This window comes from Pelecanus crispus, chromosome 2 (genome assembly GCF_030463565.1).
Source record: "Pelecanus crispus isolate bPelCri1 chromosome 2, bPelCri1.pri, whole genome shotgun sequence".
Taxonomy (NCBI): Eukaryota; Metazoa; Chordata; class Aves; order Pelecaniformes; family Pelecanidae; genus Pelecanus; species Pelecanus crispus.
In genome coordinates, this window is record NC_134644.1 from 175,630,686 (window position 1) to 175,652,261 (window position 21,576).

The 21,576-nt window shown below is 71.1% G+C and overlaps 1 protein-coding gene across 1 annotated transcript in view; it reads left to right on the forward strand.

Annotated features, from left to right (window-relative positions):
• OPLAH (5-oxoprolinase, ATP-hydrolysing) overlaps positions 1-21,187 on the forward strand; it is a 33,732-nt gene extending 12,545 nt beyond the window's left edge. Inside the window, 19 exon segments of the mRNA XM_075705098.1 lie at positions 192-362; positions 462-599; positions 3,893-4,031; positions 4,129-4,209; positions 4,211-4,242; positions 5,064-5,215; positions 5,438-5,598; positions 7,230-7,331; positions 8,913-9,087; positions 13,032-13,216; positions 13,301-13,432; positions 15,766-15,900; positions 17,861-18,010; positions 20,363-20,520; positions 20,602-20,671; positions 20,673-20,772; positions 20,852-20,949; positions 21,034-21,060; positions 21,062-21,187. Coding sequence (XP_075561213.1) covers positions 192-362; positions 462-599; positions 3,893-4,031; positions 4,129-4,209; positions 4,211-4,242; positions 5,064-5,215; positions 5,438-5,598; positions 7,230-7,331; positions 8,913-9,087; positions 13,032-13,216; positions 13,301-13,432; positions 15,766-15,900; positions 17,861-18,010; positions 20,363-20,520; positions 20,602-20,671; positions 20,673-20,772; positions 20,852-20,949; positions 21,034-21,060; positions 21,062-21,187 — 2,332 coding nt within the window.
• The last annotated feature ends 389 nt before the right edge of the window (positions 21,188-21,576 follow it).

A 21,576-nucleotide genomic window follows, 5' to 3' on the forward strand; every position in this document is an offset into this window, starting at 1 on the left:
CCGGGGGTGCCCCTGGGTTTGGGGATTTGGGGGTCCCATCCCCAGGTGGGTGCTGGGTTTGGGGATGCCCCTGGGTTTGGGGATTTGGGGGTCCCATCCCTGGGCGGGTGCCCCGGCTCCGGGGGTGCCCCGGATCTGGGGGTGCCTGCGGCCGGGGCGCCGCGTTCGGTGGCGGCAGCGGCGTGGCGCAGGTACAGCGGGGTCCTGTCGGCCTACGGGCTGGCGCTGGCGGACGTGGTGCACGAGGCGCAGGCCCCCTGCGCCCTCCGCTACGAGCCGGCCGCCTTCCCCTGGCTGGACGGGCGCATCGCCGCGCTGGAGCGGGAGTGCCGGGACGCGCTGCGGGCGCAGGGCTTCGCCGGGTGAGCCGGCGGCGCGGGTGCCGGGGCGGGGGAGCGCGGATCGGGGGGCGACCCCCCCTCGCCGCTGCCGCCGCCGCGGCTGACGGGGCCGGCCCGCAGGGAGCAGATCCGGACGGAGCCGTTCCTGCACCTGCGCTACGAGGGCACCGACTGTGCCCTCATGTGCTCGGCCAAGGGGCACCCGCCCACCCCCGGCTCCTGCCGCGCCGGAGACTTCCACGCCGCCTTCACCAGCCGGTCTGTCCTGGTGCCGCGGTCCCCGTCCCGGCGCCGCGATCCCCGTCCCGGCGCCGCGATCCCCATTCCAGCACTGGGATCCCCATCACAGTGCCATGATCCCCATCACAGTGCCACGATCCCCATCCCGGCACCGCGATCCCTGTCCCAGCACCAGGATCCCCATCACGGTGCCACGATCCCCATCATGGTGCCGCAATCCCCATCCCAGCACCGCAATCCCCGTCCCGGCACCGTGATCCCCGTCCCGGCGCCGCGATCCCCATCCCAGCACCGCAATCCCCATTCCAGCACCACAATCCCCATCCCAGCACTGGGATCCCCATCACAGTGCCATGATCCCCATCATGGTGATGCAATCCCCATCCCGGCACCGCGATCCCTGTCCCAGCACCAGGATCCCCATCATGGTGCCACGATCCCCATCCCAGCACCGCAATCCCCATCCCAGCACCGCGATCCCTGTCCCAGCACCAGGATCCCCATCACGGTGCCACAATCCCCATCACGGTGCCACGATCCCCATCCCAGCACCACAATCCCCATCCCAGCACTGGGATCCCCATCACAGTGCCATGATCCCCATCATGGTGCTGCAATCCCCATCCCAGGACCGCGATCCCTGTCCCAGCACCAGGATCCCCATCACGGTGCCACGATCCCCATCATGGTGCCGCAATCCCCATCCCAGCACCGCAATCCCCATCCTGGCACCACGATCCCTGTCCCAGCACCAGGATCCCCATCACGGTGCCACGATCCCCATCCCAGCACCACAATCCCCATCCCAGCACTGGGATCCCATCACAGTGCCACGATCCCCATCATGGTGCCGCAATCCCCATCCCGGCACCGCGATCCCTGTCCCAGCACCAGGATCCCCATCATGGTGCCACGATCCCCATCCCAGCACCGCGATCCCCGTCCCGGCACCGTGATCCCCATCCCGGCGCCGCGATCCCCATCCCAGCACCACAATCCCCATTCTGGCACCGGGATCCCCGTCCCAGCACCGCGATCCCCATCACAGTGCCACGATCCCCATCATGGTGCCGTGATCCCCATCCCGGCACCAGGATCCCCATCCCGGCACCGCGATCCCCATCCCAGAACCACAGTCCCCATCCTGGCACCATGATTCCTGTCCCAGTGTCGTGATTCCCCATCCCACCACCACAATCCCCCATCCTGGCACTGCAGGCCCCATCCCAGCACCATGATTCCCATCCTGGCACTGTGATCCCTGTCCTGGTGCCGTGATCCCCCTTCCCAGCACTGTGATTCCTGTCCCAGTGCCACAATCCTGACCACGGTGCTGCAATCCCCATCCCAGCACCGTGATCCCAGTCCCGGCACCGCAATCCCCATCATGGTGCTGCAATCCCCCATACTGGCACCATGATCCCCGTCCCAGCGGTGTGATCCCCATTCCCAGCACCGTGATCCCCATCCCTGAACCATAGTCCCTGTCCCAGTGCCGTAATCACCATCCCAGTGCCGTGATTCCTGTCCTGGCACCGTGATTCCCATCCGACCACCGCAATCCGTGTCATAGCATGGCAATTCCCATGTCAGTGCCACAATCTCCATCGCAGCCATAATCTCTGTCCCGGTGCCGTGATCCCCATCCCGGAACCGCAGTCCTTGTCCTGATATTGTGATCCCCATCCCGGCAGCACGATTCCCGTCGCGGTGCCGCAATCTCCCATCTCAGCACCGTGATCCCCATCCAACCACCGCAATTCCCATCCCAGCCATGATCCCCGTCCTGGTGCTGTGATTCCCGTCCCGGAACCATGATCCCCATCCCGGTGCCGTGATCCCCATCTGACCACTGCAATCCCCATCCCAGCCATGATCCCCGTCTCGGTGCCGTGATCCCCATCACGGTGCTGCAATCTCCCATGTCAGCACCGTGATCCCCATCCCGGCACCATAATCCCCATCCTACAACTGCAGTCCCTGTTCCAGTGCCATAATCACCATCGCAGCGCTGTGATCTCTGTCCTGACACTGCGATCCCCATCCCAGCACCGCAATTCCCATCACGGTGCCGCAATCTCCCACCTTGGCACCATGATCCCCATCCCAGAACCGCGATCCCCGTCCCAGCACCACGATCCCCATCCCAGCGCCGTGATCCCCATCGCAGTACTGCAGGCCCTATCCCAGCACCACGATCCCCATCCTGGCACTGTGATCCCTGTCCTGGTGCCGTGATTCCCCTTCCCGGCACCATGATCCCTATCCCAGAACCGCAGTCCCTGTCCCAGTGCCGTAATTGCCATCCCAGTGCCATGATCCCTGTTCTGGCACCATGAGCCCCATCCGAGCACCGCAATCCCCATCCCAGTGCCACAATTTCCATCCCAGAACCATGATGCCTGTCCCAGCACCGTGATCCCTGTCCCAGCCCCGCAATCCCCATCCCAGCACCGTGATCCCTGTCCCAGCCCTGCGATCCCCGTCCCAGTGCCGTGATCCCCATCCTGGAACTGTGATCCCCGTCCCAGCGCCGTGATCCCCGTCCCAGCCCCGTGATCCCCATCCTGGAACCGTGATCCCTGTCCCAGCCCCGTGATCCCTGTCCCAGCACCGTGATCCCCATCCCAGCCCCATGATCCCCGTCCCAGCACCGTGATCCCCGTCCCAGCCCCATGATCCCTGTCCCAGCACCGTGATCCCCGTCCCAGCCCCGTGATCCCTGTCCCAGCCCCGTGATCCCTGTCCCAGCACCGTGATCCCCATCCCAGCCCCATGATCCCCGTCCCAGCCCCGTGATCCCCATCCTGGAACCGTGATCCCCGTCCCAGCCCCGTGATCCCTGTCCCAGCCCCGTGATCCCTGTCCCAGCACCGTGATCCCCATCCCAGCCCCGTGATCCCCGTCCCAGCCCCGTGATCCCCGTCCCAGTCCTGTGATCCCTGTCCCAGCACCGTGATCCCCATCCTGGAACCGTGATCCCCGTCCCAGCCCCGTGATCCCCATCCTGGAACCGTGATCCCCGTCCCAGCGCCGTGATCCCCACGCTGGAACTGTGATCCCCGTCCCAGCCCCGTGATCCCCATCCTGGAACCGTGATCCCCGTCCCAGCCCCGTGATCCCTGTCCCAGCACCGTGATCCCCATCCCAGCACCATGATCCCCGTCCCAGCACCGTGATCCCCAGCCCAGCGCCGCGATCCCCGTCCCAGCCCCGCAATCCCATCCCGGCGCTGCCGTGCCGTGCCGGGGGTGCAGCCGGGGGTCTCCCCGTGCCCCCTCGCCGTAGCTGCTGCCCGCCCCCACCCGCAGGTACCTGTTGGAGTTCGGCTTCACCATCCCCGACCGCGCCGTGGTGGTGGACGACGTGCGGGTGCGCGGCACCGGCAGCAGCGGCATCAGCTGCGAGACCCCCGTGGCCCCCAGCGGCAAACCGGCGCGCGTGGAGACGGTGAGGGCCGGGGGGTCCCGGGGGGTCCCGGGGGGGCGGTGCGGCGGGACAGGGGGTGACCCGGCGTGGGGCTGGGGGCTCGGGCTGGGTGCCGCAGGTGACGCGGTGCTACTTCGAGGACGGCTACCTGGAGACGCCGGTGTTCTTGCTGGAGGAGCTGGCCTGCGACCACGCCATTGCCGGCCCCCGCCATCATCATCGACAAGAACAGGTTGGGGACCCCCGGGGGGGCTGCCGGGGACCCCCGGGAGCCAATGGGACCCCCCCCCAAAGCTGGCAGGGACCCCGGGGGGGCTGCCAGGGGCCCCGGGGAGCCAGAAGGACCCCAAGGGCACTGGTGGGACCCTGGGGAGCCAGCGGGGACCCCAAGGAGCTGGTGGGGACCCCAAGGAGGTGGTGGGACCCCAAGGAGCTGGTGGGGACCCCAAGGAGGTGGTGGGGACCCCAAGGAGGTGGTGGGGACCCTGGGGAGTTGGTGGGGACCCCAAGGAGCTGGTGGGGACCCCAAGGAGGTGGTGGGACCCCAAGGAGCTGGTGGGGACCCTGGGGAGTTGGTGGGGACCCCAAAGAGCTGGTGAGGACCCTAAGAAGATGGTGGGGACCCCAAGGAGCTGGTGGGACCCCAGGGAGCCGGTGGGGACCCCAGGATGATGGTGGGACCCCAGGGGCACTGGTGGGGACCTCGAGGAGCTGTTGGGGACCCCAGGAAGATGGTGGGGACCCCAGGGAGCCAGTGGGGACCCCAAGGAGCTGTTGGGGACCCCAAGAAGATGGTGGGGACCCCAGGGAGCCAGTGGGGACCCCAAGGAGCTGGTGGGGACCCCAAGAAGATGGTGGGGACCCCAAGGAGCTGGTGGGACCCCAGGGAGCCAGCGGAGACCCCAGGGTGATGGTGGGGACCCCGGGGAGCCGGTGGGGACCCCAGGGTGATGGTGGGGACCCCGGGGAGCTGTTGGGACCCCGGGGTGATGGTGGGACCCCGGAGAGCCCCGCGCCCCTCCAGCTCCCGGTGCCGCCGGCTGCCTCCCCCAGCACCATCGTGGTGGAGCCGGGCTGCACCGCCAGCCTCACCGGCTTCGGCGACGTCTGCATCGCCGTCGGCTCGGGCCCCCCGCGGCCCCTCGGCCCCCAGCTCGACCCCGTCCAGCTCTCCATCTTCTCCCACCGCTTCATGAGCATCGCAGGTGGGGGGGCTGCGCCCCAGCCGGGGGGCACGCGGCGGCGGCGCCCGGCGCTCGCCGGGGGTGCCGGGGACGGGGCGGGGGTCCCGGGAACCCCCGCTGTGAGGCAGGGCGAGGGCTGTGGGGCGGGGCGGGGGGGTCAGCGTGGGGCGGGGGGCAGAGGGGGGGTGGGCGCGGGGCGGGGGTCCCCTCCTGAGGGTCCGCCGCGCGCCCCCCGCCCCGCAGAGCAGATGGGCCGCATCCTGCAGCGCACGGCCATCTCCACCAACATCAAGGAGCGCCTGGACTTCTCCTGCGCGCTCTTCGGGCCCGACGGGGGGCTGGTGTCCAACGCCCCCCACATCCCCGTCCACCTGGGCGCCATGCAGGAGACCGTCCAGTTCCAGGTAGGGGGGGACCCCCGGGACCCCCTGGGACCCCTTGGAACATCTTTGGAACCCCCCAGGACCCCCTTGGGACCCCCTGGGACCCCTTGGAACATCTTTGCAACCCCCCAGGACCCCCTTGGGACCCCCGGGGACCCCCCAGGACCCCCTTGGGACCCCCCGGGACCCCCTGGGACCCCTTGGAACATTTTTGGAACCCCCCAGGACCCCCTTGGGACCCCCTGGGACCCCTTGGAACATCTTTGCAACCCCCCAGGACCCCCTTGGGACCCCCGGGGACCCCCCAGGACCCCCTTGGGACCCCCTGGGACCCCCTGGAACATCTTTGCAACCCCCCGGGACCCCCCGGGACCCCCCAGGACCCCCTTGGGACCCCCTGGAACACCCCTGGGACCCCTTGGAACATCTTTGGAACCCCCCGGGACCCCCCAGGACCTCCTTGGAACCCCGGGGACCCCCCAGGACCCTTCTGGGACCCCCCCAGGACCCCCCAGGACGCCCTTGGGACCCCCGGGGATGCCCCAGGACCATTCTGGGACCCCCCAGGACTCTTCTGGGACCCCCCAGGACCCCTCTGGGATTCCCCAGAACACCCCTAGGACCCATTGGAACATCTTTGGAACCCCCCGGGACCTCTCAGGATCCCCTCGGGACCCCCCAGGACCCCCTTGGGACCCCCAGGGACCCCCCCAGGACCCCCTTGGGACCCCCCAGGACCCCTCTGGGACTCCCTGGAACACCCCTGGGACCCCTTGGAACATCTTTGGAACCCCTCGGGACCCCCTAGGACCCCCTCGGGACCCCCTGGGACCCCTCTGGGACCCCCGGGGACCCCCCAGGACGCCCTTGGGACCCCTGGGGACCCCCCCAGCACCCCTCTGGGACCCCCTGTGACCCTTGTGGGATGCCCCGGAACCCCCCTGGGACCCCCTGGAACATCTCTGGAACCCCTGGGACCCCTCTGGGACCCCCCAGGACCCCCTTGGGACTCCCTGGGACCCCCTGGGACTCCCCGGAACACCCCTGGGACCCCTTGGAACATCTTTGGAACCCCCCAGGACCCCCCAGGATGCCTCTGGGACCCCCCAGAACCCCTCTGGGTCTCCCTGGAACATTTCTGGAACACCCTGGGACCCCCCAGGACCCCTCTGGGACCCCCCTGGGACCCCTGGAACATTTCTGGAACCCTCTGGGACCCCCAGATCCCCCCTGGGACCCCCTCGGGACCCCCCCTGGACCCCCCAGAACCTCTCTAGGACCCCCCAGGACCCCTCTGGGGCCCCCCAGGACCTCTCTGAGACTCCCCAGGACCCCGCGGGACCCCCCAGTACCCCCCGGGATCCCTCTGAGACCCCCTAGGACTGCCCAGGGCTCCTCTGGGACCCCCTGGGACCCCCCAGGACCTCTCTGGGACCCCCCAGTACCCCCCTGGATCCCTTTAGGACCCCCCAGGACCCCCCAGGGCCCCTCTGGCACCCCCTGGGACCCCCCGGGACTCCTCTGGGGCCCCCCAGGACCTCTCTGGGACCCCCCAGTACCCCCCTGGGATCCCTCTGAGACCCCCCAGGACCCCCCAGGGCTCCTCTGGGACCCCCTGGGGCCCCCTCAGCCCCTCCCCGGTGCCGCCGCAGATCCGCAACCTCGGTGAGGAGCTGCGGGAGGGGGACGTCATCCTGAGCAACCACCCCTGCGCGGGGGGCAGCCACCTGCCCGACCTCACCGTCATCACCCCCGTGAGTGCGGGCCGGGGCCGCGGGACCCCCGGGGCACCCCGGGGTGCAGGACCCCCCCCCCCCGGGGCACCCCGGGGTGCAGGACCCCACTCTGGGACACCCTGGGGTGCAGGACCCCCCCCCGGGACACCCTGGGGTGCAGGACCCCTCCCCCGGGGCACCCTGGGGTGCAGGACCCCCCCCCACCCGGGGCACCCCGGGGTGCAGGACCCCCCCGGGGCACCCTGGGGTGCAGGACCCTGCTCTGGGACACCCTGGGGTGCAGGACCTTCCCCCCCCGGGGCACCCTGGGGTGCAGGACCCCGCTCTGGGACCCCCTGGGGTGCAGGACACCCCCCCCCGGGGCACCCCGGGGTGCAGTACCCTGCTTTGGGACACCCTGGGTGCAGGACACCCCCCCTGGGGCACCCTGGGGTGCAGAATCCAGCTCCAGGACGCCCTGGGGTGCAGGACCCTCCCCGGGGCACCTTGGGGTGCAGGACCACCCCCCCGGGGGACCCTGGGGTGCAGGATCCAGCTCCAGGACACGCCAGGGTGCAGGACCCCCCCCCCCCCGGGGCACCCTGGGGTGCAGGACCCTGCTCTGGGACACCCTGGGGTGCAGGACCCTCCCCGGGGCATTTCAGGGTGCAGGGTTGCGCTCCGAAACACCCTGGGGTGCAGGACCCCTCCCCAGGACACCCTAGGGTGCAGGACGCCCCCCGGGATGCAGGACCCCCCCTGAGGCACCCCGGGGTGCAGGGTCCCTCTGTGGGGTGCAGGACCCTGCTGTGGGGCACCCCGGGGTGCAGGACCCCCCTGGGGTGCAGGATCCCTCTCTGGGATTCCCTGGGGTGCGGGACCCCCCTCTGGGGCACCCCTGGGTGCAGGACCCCGCTCTGGGGCACCCGGGGTGCAGGACCCCCCTGGGGTGCAGGAGCCCCCTGGGGCACCCAAGGGTGCAGGACCCCCCCCCCGGGATGCAGGACCCCCCCCCCCCGGGGTGCAGGACCCCCCTGGGGCACCCAGTAGTGCAGGACCCCATCTCTGGGATGCAGGACCCCCCCTGGAGTACAGGACCCCCCCCCAGGGCACCCAGGGGTGCAGGACCCCTCCCCGGGGTGCAGGACTCCTCCGTGGGGTGCAGGACCCTCACCAGGGCACCCAAGGGTGCAGGACCCCCCCTGGGGTGCAGGACCGCCCCAGGGCACCCAGGGGTGCAGGACCCCCCCTGGGGTACAGGACTTGTCCGTGGGGTGCAGGACCCCTCCATGGGGTGCAGGACCCCCCCCCGGGGTGCAGGACCCCCCTGGGGCACCCAGGGGTGCAGGACCACCCCTTGGGTGCAGGCCCCCCCTGGGGCACCCAAGGGTGCAGGACCCCCCCTGGGATACAGGATTGCTCCGTGGGGTGCAGGACCCCTCCATGGGGTGCAGGACCCCCCCCCGGGGTGCAGGACCCCCCTGGGGCACCCAGGGGTGCAGGACCCCCCCTGGGGTACAGGACCCCTCCGTGGGGTGCAGGACCCCCCCCCGGGGTGCAGGACCCCCCCCGGGGCACCCCGGGGTGTGGGCGCAGGGGCTCAGCGCTGGGCTCCCCCAGGTTTTTTGGCCGGGGGTCCCCAGGCCCGTGTTCTTCGTGGCGAGCCGGGGGCACCACGCCGACATCGGGGGCAGCACCCCCGGCTCCATGCCCCCCCACTCCAAGGCGCTGCGTGAGGAGGGGGCCGTCTTCGTCTCCTTCAAGCTGGTGAAGGACGGCGTCTTCCAGGAGGAGGGTGCGTCCGCGCCGGGGCGGCGGGGGCGGCGGGGACGCGGTGGGGACGCGGTGGGGACGTTGGGGAGGCAGCAAGGATGGCGGGGATGTGGTGAGGACGGTGGGGACGTGGTGGGGACGCGGTGGGGATGCGGTGGGGATGTGGTGGGGACGTGGTGGGGACGCGGTGGGGACGTGGTGGGGACGCGGTGGGGATGTGGTGGGGATGTGGTGGGGACGTGGTGGGGACGCGGTGGGGACGTGGTGGGGACGCGGTGGGGATGTGGTGGGGATGTGGTGGGGATGGTGGGGACGTTGGGGATGCAGCAAGGATGGCGGGGATGCGGTGAGGACGGTGCGGATGTGGTGGGGATGGTGGGGACAGGGTGGGGACGGTGGGGATGTGGTGGGGATGCAGTGGGGACGCGGTGGGGACGCGGTGGGGATGTGGTGGGGACGTGGTGGGGACGTGGTGGGGACGTGGTGGGGATGGTGGGGACGTTGGGGATGCAGCAAGGATGGCGGGGATGTGGTGAGGACGGTGGGGATGTGGTGGGGATGGTGGGGATGGTGGGGACAGGGTGGGGATGCAGTGGGGACGCGGCGGGGATGTGGTGGGGATGTGGTGGGGACGTGGTGGGGATGGTGGGGACGTTGGGGATGCAGCAAGGGTGGTGGGGATGTGGTGAGGACGGTGGGGGCACGGTGGGGACATGGTGGGGACGGTGGGGATGTGGTGGAAGTGGCAGGGATGGCTGGGATGAGGTGGAGACGGCAGGGATGGTGGGGGTGTGGTGGGGACGTGGTGGGGACGCGGTGGGGATGGTGGGGACGTTAGGGATGCAGCAAGGATGGTGGGGACATGGGGACGGTGGGGATGTGGTGGAGGTGGCGGGGATGGTGGGGACATGGTGGAGATGTGGTGGGGATGGCGGGGACATTGGGGATGCAGCAAGGATGGTGGGGATGTGGTGGGGACGGTGGGGACGCGGTGGGGACACGGTGGGGACGGTGGGGATGTGGTGGAGGTGGCAGGGATGGCGGGGACATGGTGGAGATGTGGTGGGGATGGTGGGGATACGGTGAGAATATGGTGAGGATGGTGGGGATGTGGTGGGGACGGTGGGGACACGGTGGGGACACGGTGGGGACGGTGGGGATGTGGTGGAGGTGGCAGGGATGGCGGGGACGTGGTGGAGACGTGGTGGGGATGGTGGGGATATGGTGAGAATATGGTGAGGATGGTGGGGATGTGGTGGGGACGGTGGGGACACGGTGGGGACGGTGGGGATGTGGCAGAGGTCGTGGGGATGGTGGGGACGTGGTGGAGATGGCAGGGATGGTGGGGATGCAGCAGGGATGGTGGGGATATGGTGAGGACATGGTGTGGATGGTGGGGATGTGGTGGGGATGGTGGGGACGCGGTGTGGATGGTGGGGATGTGGTGGGGACGGTGGGGACACGGTGTGGATGGTGGGGATGTGGTGGAGATGGTGGGGATGGTGGGGACAGCGGGGATGCAACAAGGATGGCAGGGATGTGGTGGGGATGGTGGGGACGCGGTGGGGACGGGGTGTGGTTGAGGCGGTGGGCATGGCGGGGACGTGGTGGAGACAGGGATGGTGGGGATGCAGTGAGGACATGGTGAGGATGGTGGGGACGTGGTGGGGATGGCGGGGACGTTGGGGGTGCAGCAAGGACGGTGGGGACATGGTGGGGACGCAGCGGGGATGTGGTGGAGATGGTGGGGATGGCGGGGACAGCGGGGATGCAGCAGGGATGGCGGGGATGTGGTGGGGATGGTGGGGACAGTGGGGATGGTGGGGTCGTGGTGGGGATGGTGGGGACGCGGTGGGGACACAGAACGGTGGGGACAGCGGGGACACGGTTGGGATGGTGGAGACGTGGTGGCAATGTGGTGGGGATGCAACAGGGCTGGCAGGGCCGCGGTGGGGACACGGTGGGGATGGTGGGGACGCAGTGGGGACACATTGGGGATGGTGGGGACGTGGTGGGGATGGTCGGGACGTGGTGGGGATGCGTTGGGGATGGTGGGGATGTGGCGGGGACACGGGGGTGGTGGGGATGTGGAGGGGATGTGTTGGGGATGGTGGGGCCACTTTGGGGCCACGTTGGGGACGGTGGGGACGCATTGGGGATGGTGGGGACGCGGTGGGGACACGGTGGGGATGGTGGGACCATGGTGGGCACACATTGGGGATGGTGGGACCATGGTGGGCACACGTTGGGGAGGGTGGGGACACATTGGGGATGGTGGGGACGCGGTGGGGACGCAGTGGGGATGGTGGGGATGCAGTGGGGACGCGTTGGGGATGGTGGGGACACGTTGGGGATGGTGGGGACGCGGTGGGCACACGTTGGGGATGGTGGGGACGCGTTGGGGATGGTGGGGATGCGGTGGGGACGCGTTGGGGATGGTGGGGATGCGGTGGGGACGCGTTGGGGATGGTGGGGACGCGGTGGGGACGCGTTGGGGATGGTGGGGACACGTTGGGGGTGGTGGGGACGCGTTGGGGATGGTGGGGATGCGGTGGGGACGCGTTGGGGATGGTGGGGACGCGGTGGGGACGCGTTGGGGATGGTGGGGACACGTTGGGGATGGTGGGGACGCGTTGGGGATGGTGGGGATGCGGTGGGGACGCGTTGGGGATGGTGGGGATGCGTTGGGGATGGTGGGGATGCATTGGGGATGGTGGGGACGCGGTGGGGACGCATTGGGGATGGTGGGGACGCGGTGGGGACACGTTGGGGATGGTGGGACCATGGTGGGCACACGTTGGGGATGGTGGGGATGCGTTGGGGATGGTGGGGATGCGGTGGGGACGCGTTGGGGATGGTGGGGATGCGTTGGGGATGGTGGGGACGCGTTGGGGATGGTGGGGATGCGTTGGGGATGGTGGGGATGCGGTGGGGATGGTGGGGATGCGTTGTGGATGGTGGGGATGCGGTGGGGATGGTGGGGATGCGGTGGGGACGCGTTGGGGATGGTGGGGATGCGGTGGGGATGGTGGGGATGCGGTGGGGATGGTGGGGATGCGGTGGGGACGTGTTGGGGATGGTGGGGATGCGGTGGGGACATGTTGAGGATGGTGAGGCCGCTATGGGGACACGTTGGGGACGGTGGGGACGATGTGGTGGGGATGGTGGGGATGTGGTGGGGCCACGTTGGGGATGGTGGGGCCACGTTGGGGATGATGGGGATGTGGAGGGGATGGTGGGACCACGGTGGGGATGGCGGGGACGCGGTGGGGCCATGTTGGGGATGGTGGGGATGTGGTGGGCACACGTTGGGGATGGTGGGGACGCGGAGGGGACACGTTGGGGACGGTGGGACCATGGTGGGGATGGGGGGGATGTGGAGGGGACGTGTTGGGGATGGTGGGACCATGGTGGGGACGTGATGGGGACACGTTGGGGGTGGTGGGGACACGTTGGGGATGGTGGGGACACATTGGGGATGGTGGGACCACGGTGGGGACGCGGTGGGGATGGTGGGACCATGGTGGGGATGGTGGGGATGCGGAGGGGACGTGTTGGGGATGGTGGGACCATGGTGGGGACGCGGAGGGGACACGTTGGGGATGGTGGGGACACGTTGGGGATGGTGGGACCATGGTGGGGATGGTGGGGATGTGGAGGGGACGTGTTAGGGATGGTGGGACCATGGTGGGGACGTGGTGGGGATGGTGGGGACACATTGGGGATGGTGGGACCATGGTGGGGATGGTGGGGATGTGGAGGGGACGTGTTAGGGATGGTGGGACCATGGTGGGGACGTGGTGGGGATGGTGGGGACGTGGTGGGGCCATGTTGGGGATGGTGGGGACACGTTGGGGATGGTGGGGACACATTGGGGATGGTGGGACCACGGTGGGGACGCGGCGGGGATGGTGGTGCCGGGCACCCTGGTCCCCGCTGCTGCTGACTCGCCCCCCGCCCCGGCAGCGGTGAGGGAAGCCCTGATGGCTCCGGGCCGCATCCCGGGCTGCAGCGGGAGCCGGAACATTCCGGACAACCTATCGGACCTGCGGGCCCAGGTGGCCGCCAACCAGAAAGGCATCCAGCTGGTGACGGAGCTCATCCGCCTCCACGGGCTGCCGGTGGTCCAGGCGTACATGGCCCACATCCAGGTGGGACCGCGCCGCGTCCCCGCCGCCGCCGCCGCGGTGCTCGCCGCGCCGGCCGCGCCCTGACGGCCGCGCCGCCCCCCCCAGGCCAGCGCCGAGGCGGCCGTGCGGGAGATGCTGAAGGCTTTCGCCGCGCGCTGGGGCGCGGCGCTGGAGGCCGAGGACCGCATGGACGACGGCTCGCCCATCCGGCTGCGGGTGCAGCTGGACCCCCGGGAGGTGAGCGGGCGGCCCCGGCGCGCGGGGCATCCCCCCCCTGCCCCCAAATGGCGTTTTGGGGACCCCCCCCGGGGTTTTGGGGTCACTGGGGTTTTGGGGACCCCCCCTGGGGTTTTGGAGGTCCCCTCTGGGGTTTTGGGGACCCTCTCTATGGTTTTGGGGTCCCCCCCTGGGGTTTTGGAGACCCCCCCTGGGGTTTTGGGGTCCCCCCCTGGGGTTTTGGAGGTCCCCTCTGGGGTTTTGGGGACCCTCTTTATGGTTTTGGGGTCCCCCCCTGGGGTTTTGGAGACCCCCCTGGGGGTTTGGGGACCCCCCTGGGATTTTGGGGTCCTCCCTGGGGTTTTGGGGACCCCCCTCTGGGATTTTGGAGATCCCTTCTGGGGTTTTGGGGACCCCCCCTGGGGTTTTGGGGTCCTCCTTGGGGTTTTGGGGTGTCCCTCCCTGGGGTTTTGGAGACCCCCCCTGGGGGTTTGGGGTCCTCCCTGGGGTTTTGGGGACCCCCCCTGGGGGTTTGGGGTCCCCCCCTGGGGTTTTGGAGACCCCCCTGAGGGTTTGGGGACCCCCCTGGGATTTTGGGGTCCTCCCTGGGGTTTTGGGGACCCCCCTCTGGGATTTTGGAGATCCCTTCTGGGGTTTTGGGGACCCCCCCTGGGGTTTTGGGGTCCTCCTTGGGGTTTTGGGGTGTCCCTCCCTGGGGTTTTGGAGACCCCCCCCTGGGGGTTTGGGGTCCTCCCTGGGGTTTTGGGGACCCCCCCTGGGGGTTTGGGGTCCCCCCCTGGGGTTTTGGAGACCCCCCTGAGGGTTTGGGGACCCCCCTGGGATTTTGGGGTCCTCCCTGGGGTTTTGGGGACCCCCCTCTGGGATTTTGGAGATCCCTTCTGGGGTTTTGGGGACCCCCCCTGGGGTTTTGGGGTCCTCCTTGGGGTTTTGGGGTGTCCCTCCCTGGGGTTTTGGAGACCCCCCCTGGGGGTTTGGGGTCCTCCCTGGGGTTTTGGGGACCCCCCCTGGGGGTTTGGGGTCCCCCCCTGGGGTTTTGGAGACCCCCCTGAGGGTTTGGGGACCCCCCTGGGATTTTGGGGTCCTCCCTGGGGTTTTGGGGACCCCCCTCTGGGGTTTTGGAGATCCCTTCTGGGGTTTTTGGGACCCCCCCGGGGTTTTGGGGTCCTCCTTGGGGTTTTGGGGTGTCCCTCCCTGGGGTTTTGGGGACACCCCCTGGGGGTTTGGGGTCCTCCCTGGGGTTTTGGGGACCCCCCCTGGGGTTTGGGATCCCCCCTGGGGTTTTGGGGACCCTCTCTGGGGTTTTGATGACCCCGCTGGGGTTTTGGAGACCCCCCTGGGGTTTTGGGGTCCCCCCTGGGGTTTTGGGGACCCCCCTGGGGTTTTGGGGACCCCCCCTGGGATTTTGGCGTCACCCCTGTGGTTTTGGAGCCCCCCTCTGGGATTTTGGGGACCTCCCCTGGGGTTTTGGAGACCCCCTCTGGGATTTTGGGGTTCCCCCTGGGGTTTTGGGGACCCCCCCTGGGATTTTGGCCTCACCCCTGTGGTTTTGGAGATCCCTTCTGGGATTTTGGAGACCTCCTCTGCAGTTTTGGGGTTTGCCCCGGGGTTTGAAGGCCCCCCCCCTTGGGTTTCGGGGGTCCCCCCCTGGGGTTTTGGGGACACCCTGGGGTTTTGGGGTCCCCCCTGGGGTTTTGGAGACCCCCCTGGACTTTTGGGGACCACCCCTGGGGTTTTGGGGTTCCCTCTGGGGTGTTGGGGACCCCCCTGCGGTTTTGGGGACCCCCCTGGGGTTTTGGGGACCCCCCTGGGATTTTGGGACCCCCCTGGGGTTTTGGGGTCGCTCCTGGGGTTTTGGAGATCCGTTCTGGAGTTTTGGAGACCCCCCCTTGGCTTTTGGGGTCCCCCCTGGGGTTTTACAGATCCCCCTGGGGTTTTGGGGACCCCCTCTGGGATTTTGGGGACCTCCCCTGGGGTTTTGGGGACCCCCCTGGGGTTTTGGGTTCCCCCTGGGGTTTTGGGGACCCCTCCTGGGATTTTGGCGTCACCCCTGTGGTTTTGGGGACCCCTTCTGGCATTTTGGGGACCTCCCCTAGGGTTTTGGAGACCCCCTCTGGGATTTTGGGGTCCCCCCTGGGGTTTTGGGGACCCCCCCTGGGATTTTGGCCTCACCCCTGTGGTTTTGGAGATCCCTTCTGGGATTTTGGAGACCTCCTCTGCAGTTTTAGGGTCTCCCCCTGGGGTTTGAAGACCCCCCCCTGGGGTTTTGGGGACCCCCTGGGGTTTTGGGGTCCCCCCCGGGTTCTGGGGACGCACGGGGCCGCCCCTCCCCCCAGGGCAGCGCCGTGTTCGACTTCTCGGGCTCGGGGCCGGAGGTGCTGGGGAACTGCAACGCGCCCCGCGCCGTCACGCTCGCCGCGCTCATCTACTGCCTGCGCTGCATGCTGGGCCAGGACATCCCCCTCAACCAGGTGCGCGCCCCGGACCCCCGCTCTGGGACCCCCGCTCTGGGACCCCCAACTGTGGCACCCCCAACTGTGGCACCCCCAACTGTGGCACCCCCAGGGCTATGGGACCCCCAGTTGTGGGAATTCCTGGGCTGTGGGACCCCCGGCTGTGGGACCCCCAGATGTGGGACCCCCCCTGCCTGTGGGACCCCCAATTATGGGACCCTCGGCTGTGGGACCCCCCGGCTGTGGGACCCCCAATTGTGGGACCCCCGGCTGTGGGACCCCCAGATGTGGGACCCCCAGATGTGGGACCCCCCCCCACCTGTGGGACCCCCAATTATGGGACCCCCCGGCTGTGGGACCCCCGGATGTGGGACCCCCCCTGCCTGTGGGACCCCCAATTATGGGACCCTCGGCTGTGGGACCCCCCGGCTGTGGGACCCCCAATTGTGGGACCCCCCGGCTGTGGGACCCCCAGATGTGGGACCCCCAGATGTGGGACCCCCCCCAGCTGTGGGACCCCCAATTATGGGACCCTCGGCTGTGGGACTCCCCGGCTGTGGGACCCCCAATTGTGGGACCCCCCGGCTGTGGGACCCTCAGATGTGGGACCCCCAATTGTGGGACCCCTGGCTGTGGGACCCCCAGATGTGGGACCCCCCCCCGGCTGTGGGACCCCCAATTATGGGACCCTCGGCTGTGGGACCCCCGGCTGTGGAACCCCCAATTGTGGGACCCCCGGCTGTGGGACCCCTGGATGTGGGGACCCCTGGGCTGTGGGACCCCCGGCTGTGGGACCCCTGGATGCGGGGACCCCCGGGCTGCGGGACCCCCGGCTGCGGGACCCCCCCAGCAGGGCAGAGCCCCCGAGGAGCCCGGGCCGGTGCTGTCGGGGGGCTGCCAGCCCAGCGCGGGCCCCGGGGGGCTCGGGGCTATGGGGCAGGGGGGCCAGGACCCCCATCCCCTGGGCTGGGGGGGTCCTGGGTCCCACTCCCCCAGAGCAGGGGGGGCCGGGACCCCCATCCCCTGGGCTAGGGGGCTCTGGGACCCCCATCCCCTGGGCTGGGGGGGTCCTGGGTCCCACTCCCCCAGAGCAGGGGGGTCCGGGACCCCCATCCCCTGGGCTGGGGGGATCAGGGACCCCCATCCCCCTGCTCCGGGACCCCCATCCCCTGGGCTGGGGGGATCAGGGACCCCCATCCCCCTGCTCCGGGACCCCCATCCCCTGGGCTGGGGGGATCAGGGACCCCCATCCCCTGGGCTGGGGGGGTCCCGGGGTCCCACTCCCCCAGAGCAGGGGGGGCCGGGACCCCCATCCCCTGGGCTAGGGGGCTCTGGGACCCCCATCCCCTGGGCTGGGGGGGTCCTGGGTCCCACTCCCCCAGAGCAGGGGGGTCCGGGACCCCCATCCCCTGGGCTGGGGGGATCAGGGACCCCCATCCCCCTGCTCCGGGACCCCCATCCCCTGGGCTGGGGGGATCAGGGACCCCCATCCCCCTGCTCCGGGACCCCCATCCCCTGGGCTGGGGGGATCAGGGACCCCCATCCCCTGGGCTGGGGGGGTCCCGGGGTCCCACTCCCCCAGAGCAGGGGGGGCCGGGACCCCCATCCCCTGGGCTAGGGGGCTCTGGGACCCCCATCCCCTGGGCTGGGGGGGTCCTGGGTCCCACTCCCCCAGAGCAGGGGGGTCCGGGACCCCCATCCCCTGGGCTGGGGGGATCAGGGACCCCCATCCCCCTGCTCCGGGACCCCCATCCCCTGGGCTGGGGGGATCAGGGACCCCCATCCCCCTGCTCCGGGACCCCCATCCCCTGGGCTGGGGGGATCAGGGACCCCCATCCCCCTGCTCCGGGACCCCCATCCCCTGGGCTGGGGGGGGGTCCCCATTCCCCGGGGCAGGAACACGGGGGGCTCGGGTGCCGGCCCCCAGCCCCGGGGTGTGGGGCAGGGTGGGCGTGGGGTGACGGGCGCGGCCCCCCAGGGCTGCCTGGCCCCGGTGCGGGTGCTCATCCCCCCGGGCTCCATCCTGGACCCCTCGCCCGAGGCCGCCGTGGTGGGGGGCAACGTGCTCACCTCCCAGCGCGTGGTGGACGTCATCTTCAGGGCCTTCGGCGTCTGCGCCGCCTCCCAGGTACGGCCGGGGGCCGCGGTCGGGGGGCCCAGGGGTCAGGGGTCCCGGGGGTCGGGGGTCTCAGGGGCGGGGGTCCCCCCAGGGATCTCAGGGGTCGGGGGGTCCCAGGGTCGGGGGTCCCAGGGTCAGGGGTCCCAGGGATCTCAGGGGCTGGGGGTCCCAGGGACCTCAGGGGTCGGGGGGTCCCCAGGGTCGGGGGTCCTGAGGGTTGGGGGGCCCAGGGATCTCAGGGGTCGGGGGTCCCAGGGATCTCAGGGGTTGGGGGTCCCTGGGGTCAGGGGTCCTGAGGGTTGGGGGTCCCAGGGATCTCAGGGGTCGGGGGTCCCAGGGTCGGGGGTCCCAGGGATCTCAGGGTTGGGGGGTCCCAGGGATCTGAGGGGTCGGGGGGTCCCAGGGTCGGGGGTCCCAGGGATCTCAGGGGTTGGGGGTCCCCGGGGTCAGGGGTCCTGAGGGTTGGGGGTCCCAGGGATCTCAGGGGTCAGGGGTCCTGCAGGTAGGGGGTCCTGAGGGCCGGGGGTCCCAGGGACCTCAGGGGTCGGGGGTCCCCAGGGTCAGGGGTCCCCAGGGTCGGGGGGTCCCAGGGATCTCAGGGGCCGGGGGTCCCAGGGGTCGGGGGTCCCAGGGATCTCAGGGGTCGGGGGTCCCCAGGGTCGGGGGTCCTGAGGGTTGGGGGTCCCAGGGATCTGAGGGGTCGGGGGTCCCAGCGTTGGGGGTCCCAGGGATCTCAGGGGTCGGGGGTCCCAGGGTTGGGGGTCCCAGGGATCTCAGGGGTCGGGGGTCCCAGGGTCAGGGGTCCCCAGGGATCTCAGGGGTTGGGGGTCCCCGGGGTCAGGGGTCCTGAGGGTTGGGGGGCCCAGGGATCTCAGGGGTCTGGGGTCCCAGGGATCTCAGGGGTCAGGGGTCCCGCGGGTCGGGGGTCCTGAGGGCCGGGGGTCCCAGGGATCTCAGGGGTCAGGGGTCCCAGGGTCGGGGGTCCCAGGGATCTCAGGGGTCGGGGGTCCCAGGGATCTGAGGGGTCGGGGGGTCCCAGGGGTCGGGGGTCCTGGGGATCAGGGGTCCCGGGGTCGGGGGGCCCAGGGATCTCAGGGGTCAGGGGTCCCCAGGGTCAGGGGTCCTGAGGGTTGGGGGGTCCCAGGGGTCTCAGGGGTGCTGGGGGTCCCAGGGGTCTGGGGTCCCAGGAGTCCCAGGGGTTGGGGGTCCCAGGGTGCGGGGTGCTGGGGGTCCTGGGGGTCGGGGGTCCCAGGGGTGCTGGGGGTCGGGGGTCCCAGGGGTCCTGGGGGTTGGGAGGCCCAGGGGTGCTGGGGGTCCTGGGGGTCGGGGGTCCCAGGGGTCCTGGGGGTTGGGAGGCCCAGGGGTGCTGGGGGTCCTGGGGGTCGGGGGTCCCAGGGGTGCTGGGGGTCGGGGGGTCCCAGGGGTTGAGGGTGTCGGCAGTGCTGGGGGCGGGGGCTCCCGGGGGTCCTGGGGGTGGGGGGGCCCAGGGGCCGGGGGTCCTGGGGGTGCTGAGGGTCCTGGGGGTTGTGGGTCCCGGGGGTCTGGGGTGCTGGGGGTGGGGGGGTCCCGGGGGTCCCGGGGGTGCCAGGGGTGGGGAGGGTCCCGGGGGTGGGGGGGTCCCAGGGCCGGGGGTGGTGGGGGGTGATGGGGGTCCCAGGGCCGGGGGTCGGGGGGTGTCGGGGGTCCCAGGGCCAGGGGTGTTTGGGGTCCCAGGGGTTGGGGGTCCCAGGGGTGCTGGGGGTCCCAGGGGTTGGGGGTCCCAGGGCCAGGGGTGCCGGGGGTCCCGGGTGTTGGGGGTCCCGGGGGTGGGGGGTCCCAGGGGTTGGGGGTGTTGGGGGTCCCGGGGGTGGGGGGTCCCAGGGGTTGGGGGTGCTGGGGCTGGGGGGGGTCCCAGGGCTGGGGGTGCTGGGGGTCCCGGGGGTGCTGGGGGTCCCAGGGGTTGGGGGTCCCAGGGCCAGGGGTGCCGGGGCTGGGGGGGTCCCAGGGCTGGGGGTGCTGGGGGTCCCAGGGGTTGGGGGTCCCAGGGCCAGGGGTGCCGGGGGTCCCGGGTGTTGGGGGTCCCGGGTGTTGGGGGTCCCGGGGGTGGGGGGTCCCAGGGGTTGGGGGTCCCAGGGCCAGGGGTGCCGGGGCTGGGGGGGGTCCCAGGGCTGGGGGTGCTGGGGGTCCCGGGGGTGCTGGGGGTCCCAGGGGTTGGGGGTCCCAGGGCCAGGGGTGCCGGGGGTCCCGGGTGTTGGGGGTCCCGGGTGTTGGGGGTCCCGGGGGTGGGGGGTCCCAGGGGTTGGGGGTCCCGGGGCTGGGGGGGGTCCCAGGGCCGGGGGTGCCGGGGTCTCCCCCGCTGCCCGGCGCCGGCCGCGCCCGCAGGGCTGCATGAACAACGTCACCTTCGGCACGGCGCGGGGGGGCTACTACGAGACGGTGGCGGGGGGCGCGGGGGCCGGCCCGCGCTGGCACGGCCGCAGCGGGGTGCACACGCACATGACCAACACCCGCATCACCGACCCCGAGATCCTGGAGCAGCGGTGGGTGCCGCGGCGCGCGCGGCCGGCGGGGGCACGGCGGGGGGTCCCGGCGGGTCTGACCCCCCCCCCCCGTGCCCCCCGCCCGCCCAGGTACCCCGTGGTGCTGCGGCGCTTCGAGCTGCGCCGGGGCTCGGGGGGCGCGGGGCGCTGCCGGGGGGGGCGACGGCGTCGTCCGCGAGCTGCTCTTCCGCGAGGCCGCGGTGCTGTCGGTGCTGAGCGAGCGCCGCGCCGTCCGGCCCTACGGCATGCAGGGTGAGTGGGGACCCCCGGGACCCCCACCCCCCCCCCCGCCCCCCAACACCCCCCCACTGACCCCCTCTGTGCCGGGTAGGGGGCAGCCCCGGCGCCCCGGGGCTCAACCTGCTGCTGCGCCGCGACGGCCGCACCGTCAACTTGGGCGCCAAGACGTCGGTGCCGGTGGAGCCGGGGGTGAGCGCCACGCGGGACCCCCGCCGCGTACCCCTCGACGCCCCCCAACACCCCCCCCGACACCCCCTCTTCTCCCCACCGCAGGACGTCTTCTGCCTGCAGACCCCCGGCGGGGGGCGGCTTCGGGACCCCCGGGGACGGCGGTGACGCCGAGGAGGCCGCGGAGCCGCCGGCGCAGCCGAGCTTCGCCGAACGCGGGAGCGTCTTCGAGTACCGGCGGGCGCAGGAGGCCGTCTGAGGGGCCCCGGCCCCCAGGCCGGCGGCCGTGGGGCAGCCCCCCACGCCTAGATATGCGCGCCCCGTGGGGCAGCCCCCTTCCCTAGGTACGCACGCTCTATGGGGCAGCCCCCCGCCCCAAGCTCACACACGCACCCTCCATGGGGCAGCCCCCCACGCCTAGATATGCACAGTCTGTGGGGCAGCCCCCCATGTTTAGATACGCACGCTCTATGGGGCAGCCCCTATGCCTAGATACGCACCCTCCGTGGGGCAGCCCCCCATACCTAGATATGCACAGTCTGTGGGGCAGCCCCCCAAGTTTAGATATGCACACTCTATGGGGCAGCCCCCTATGCCTAGATACACACTTTCCGTGGGGCAGCCCCCCAAGTTTAGATATGCACACTC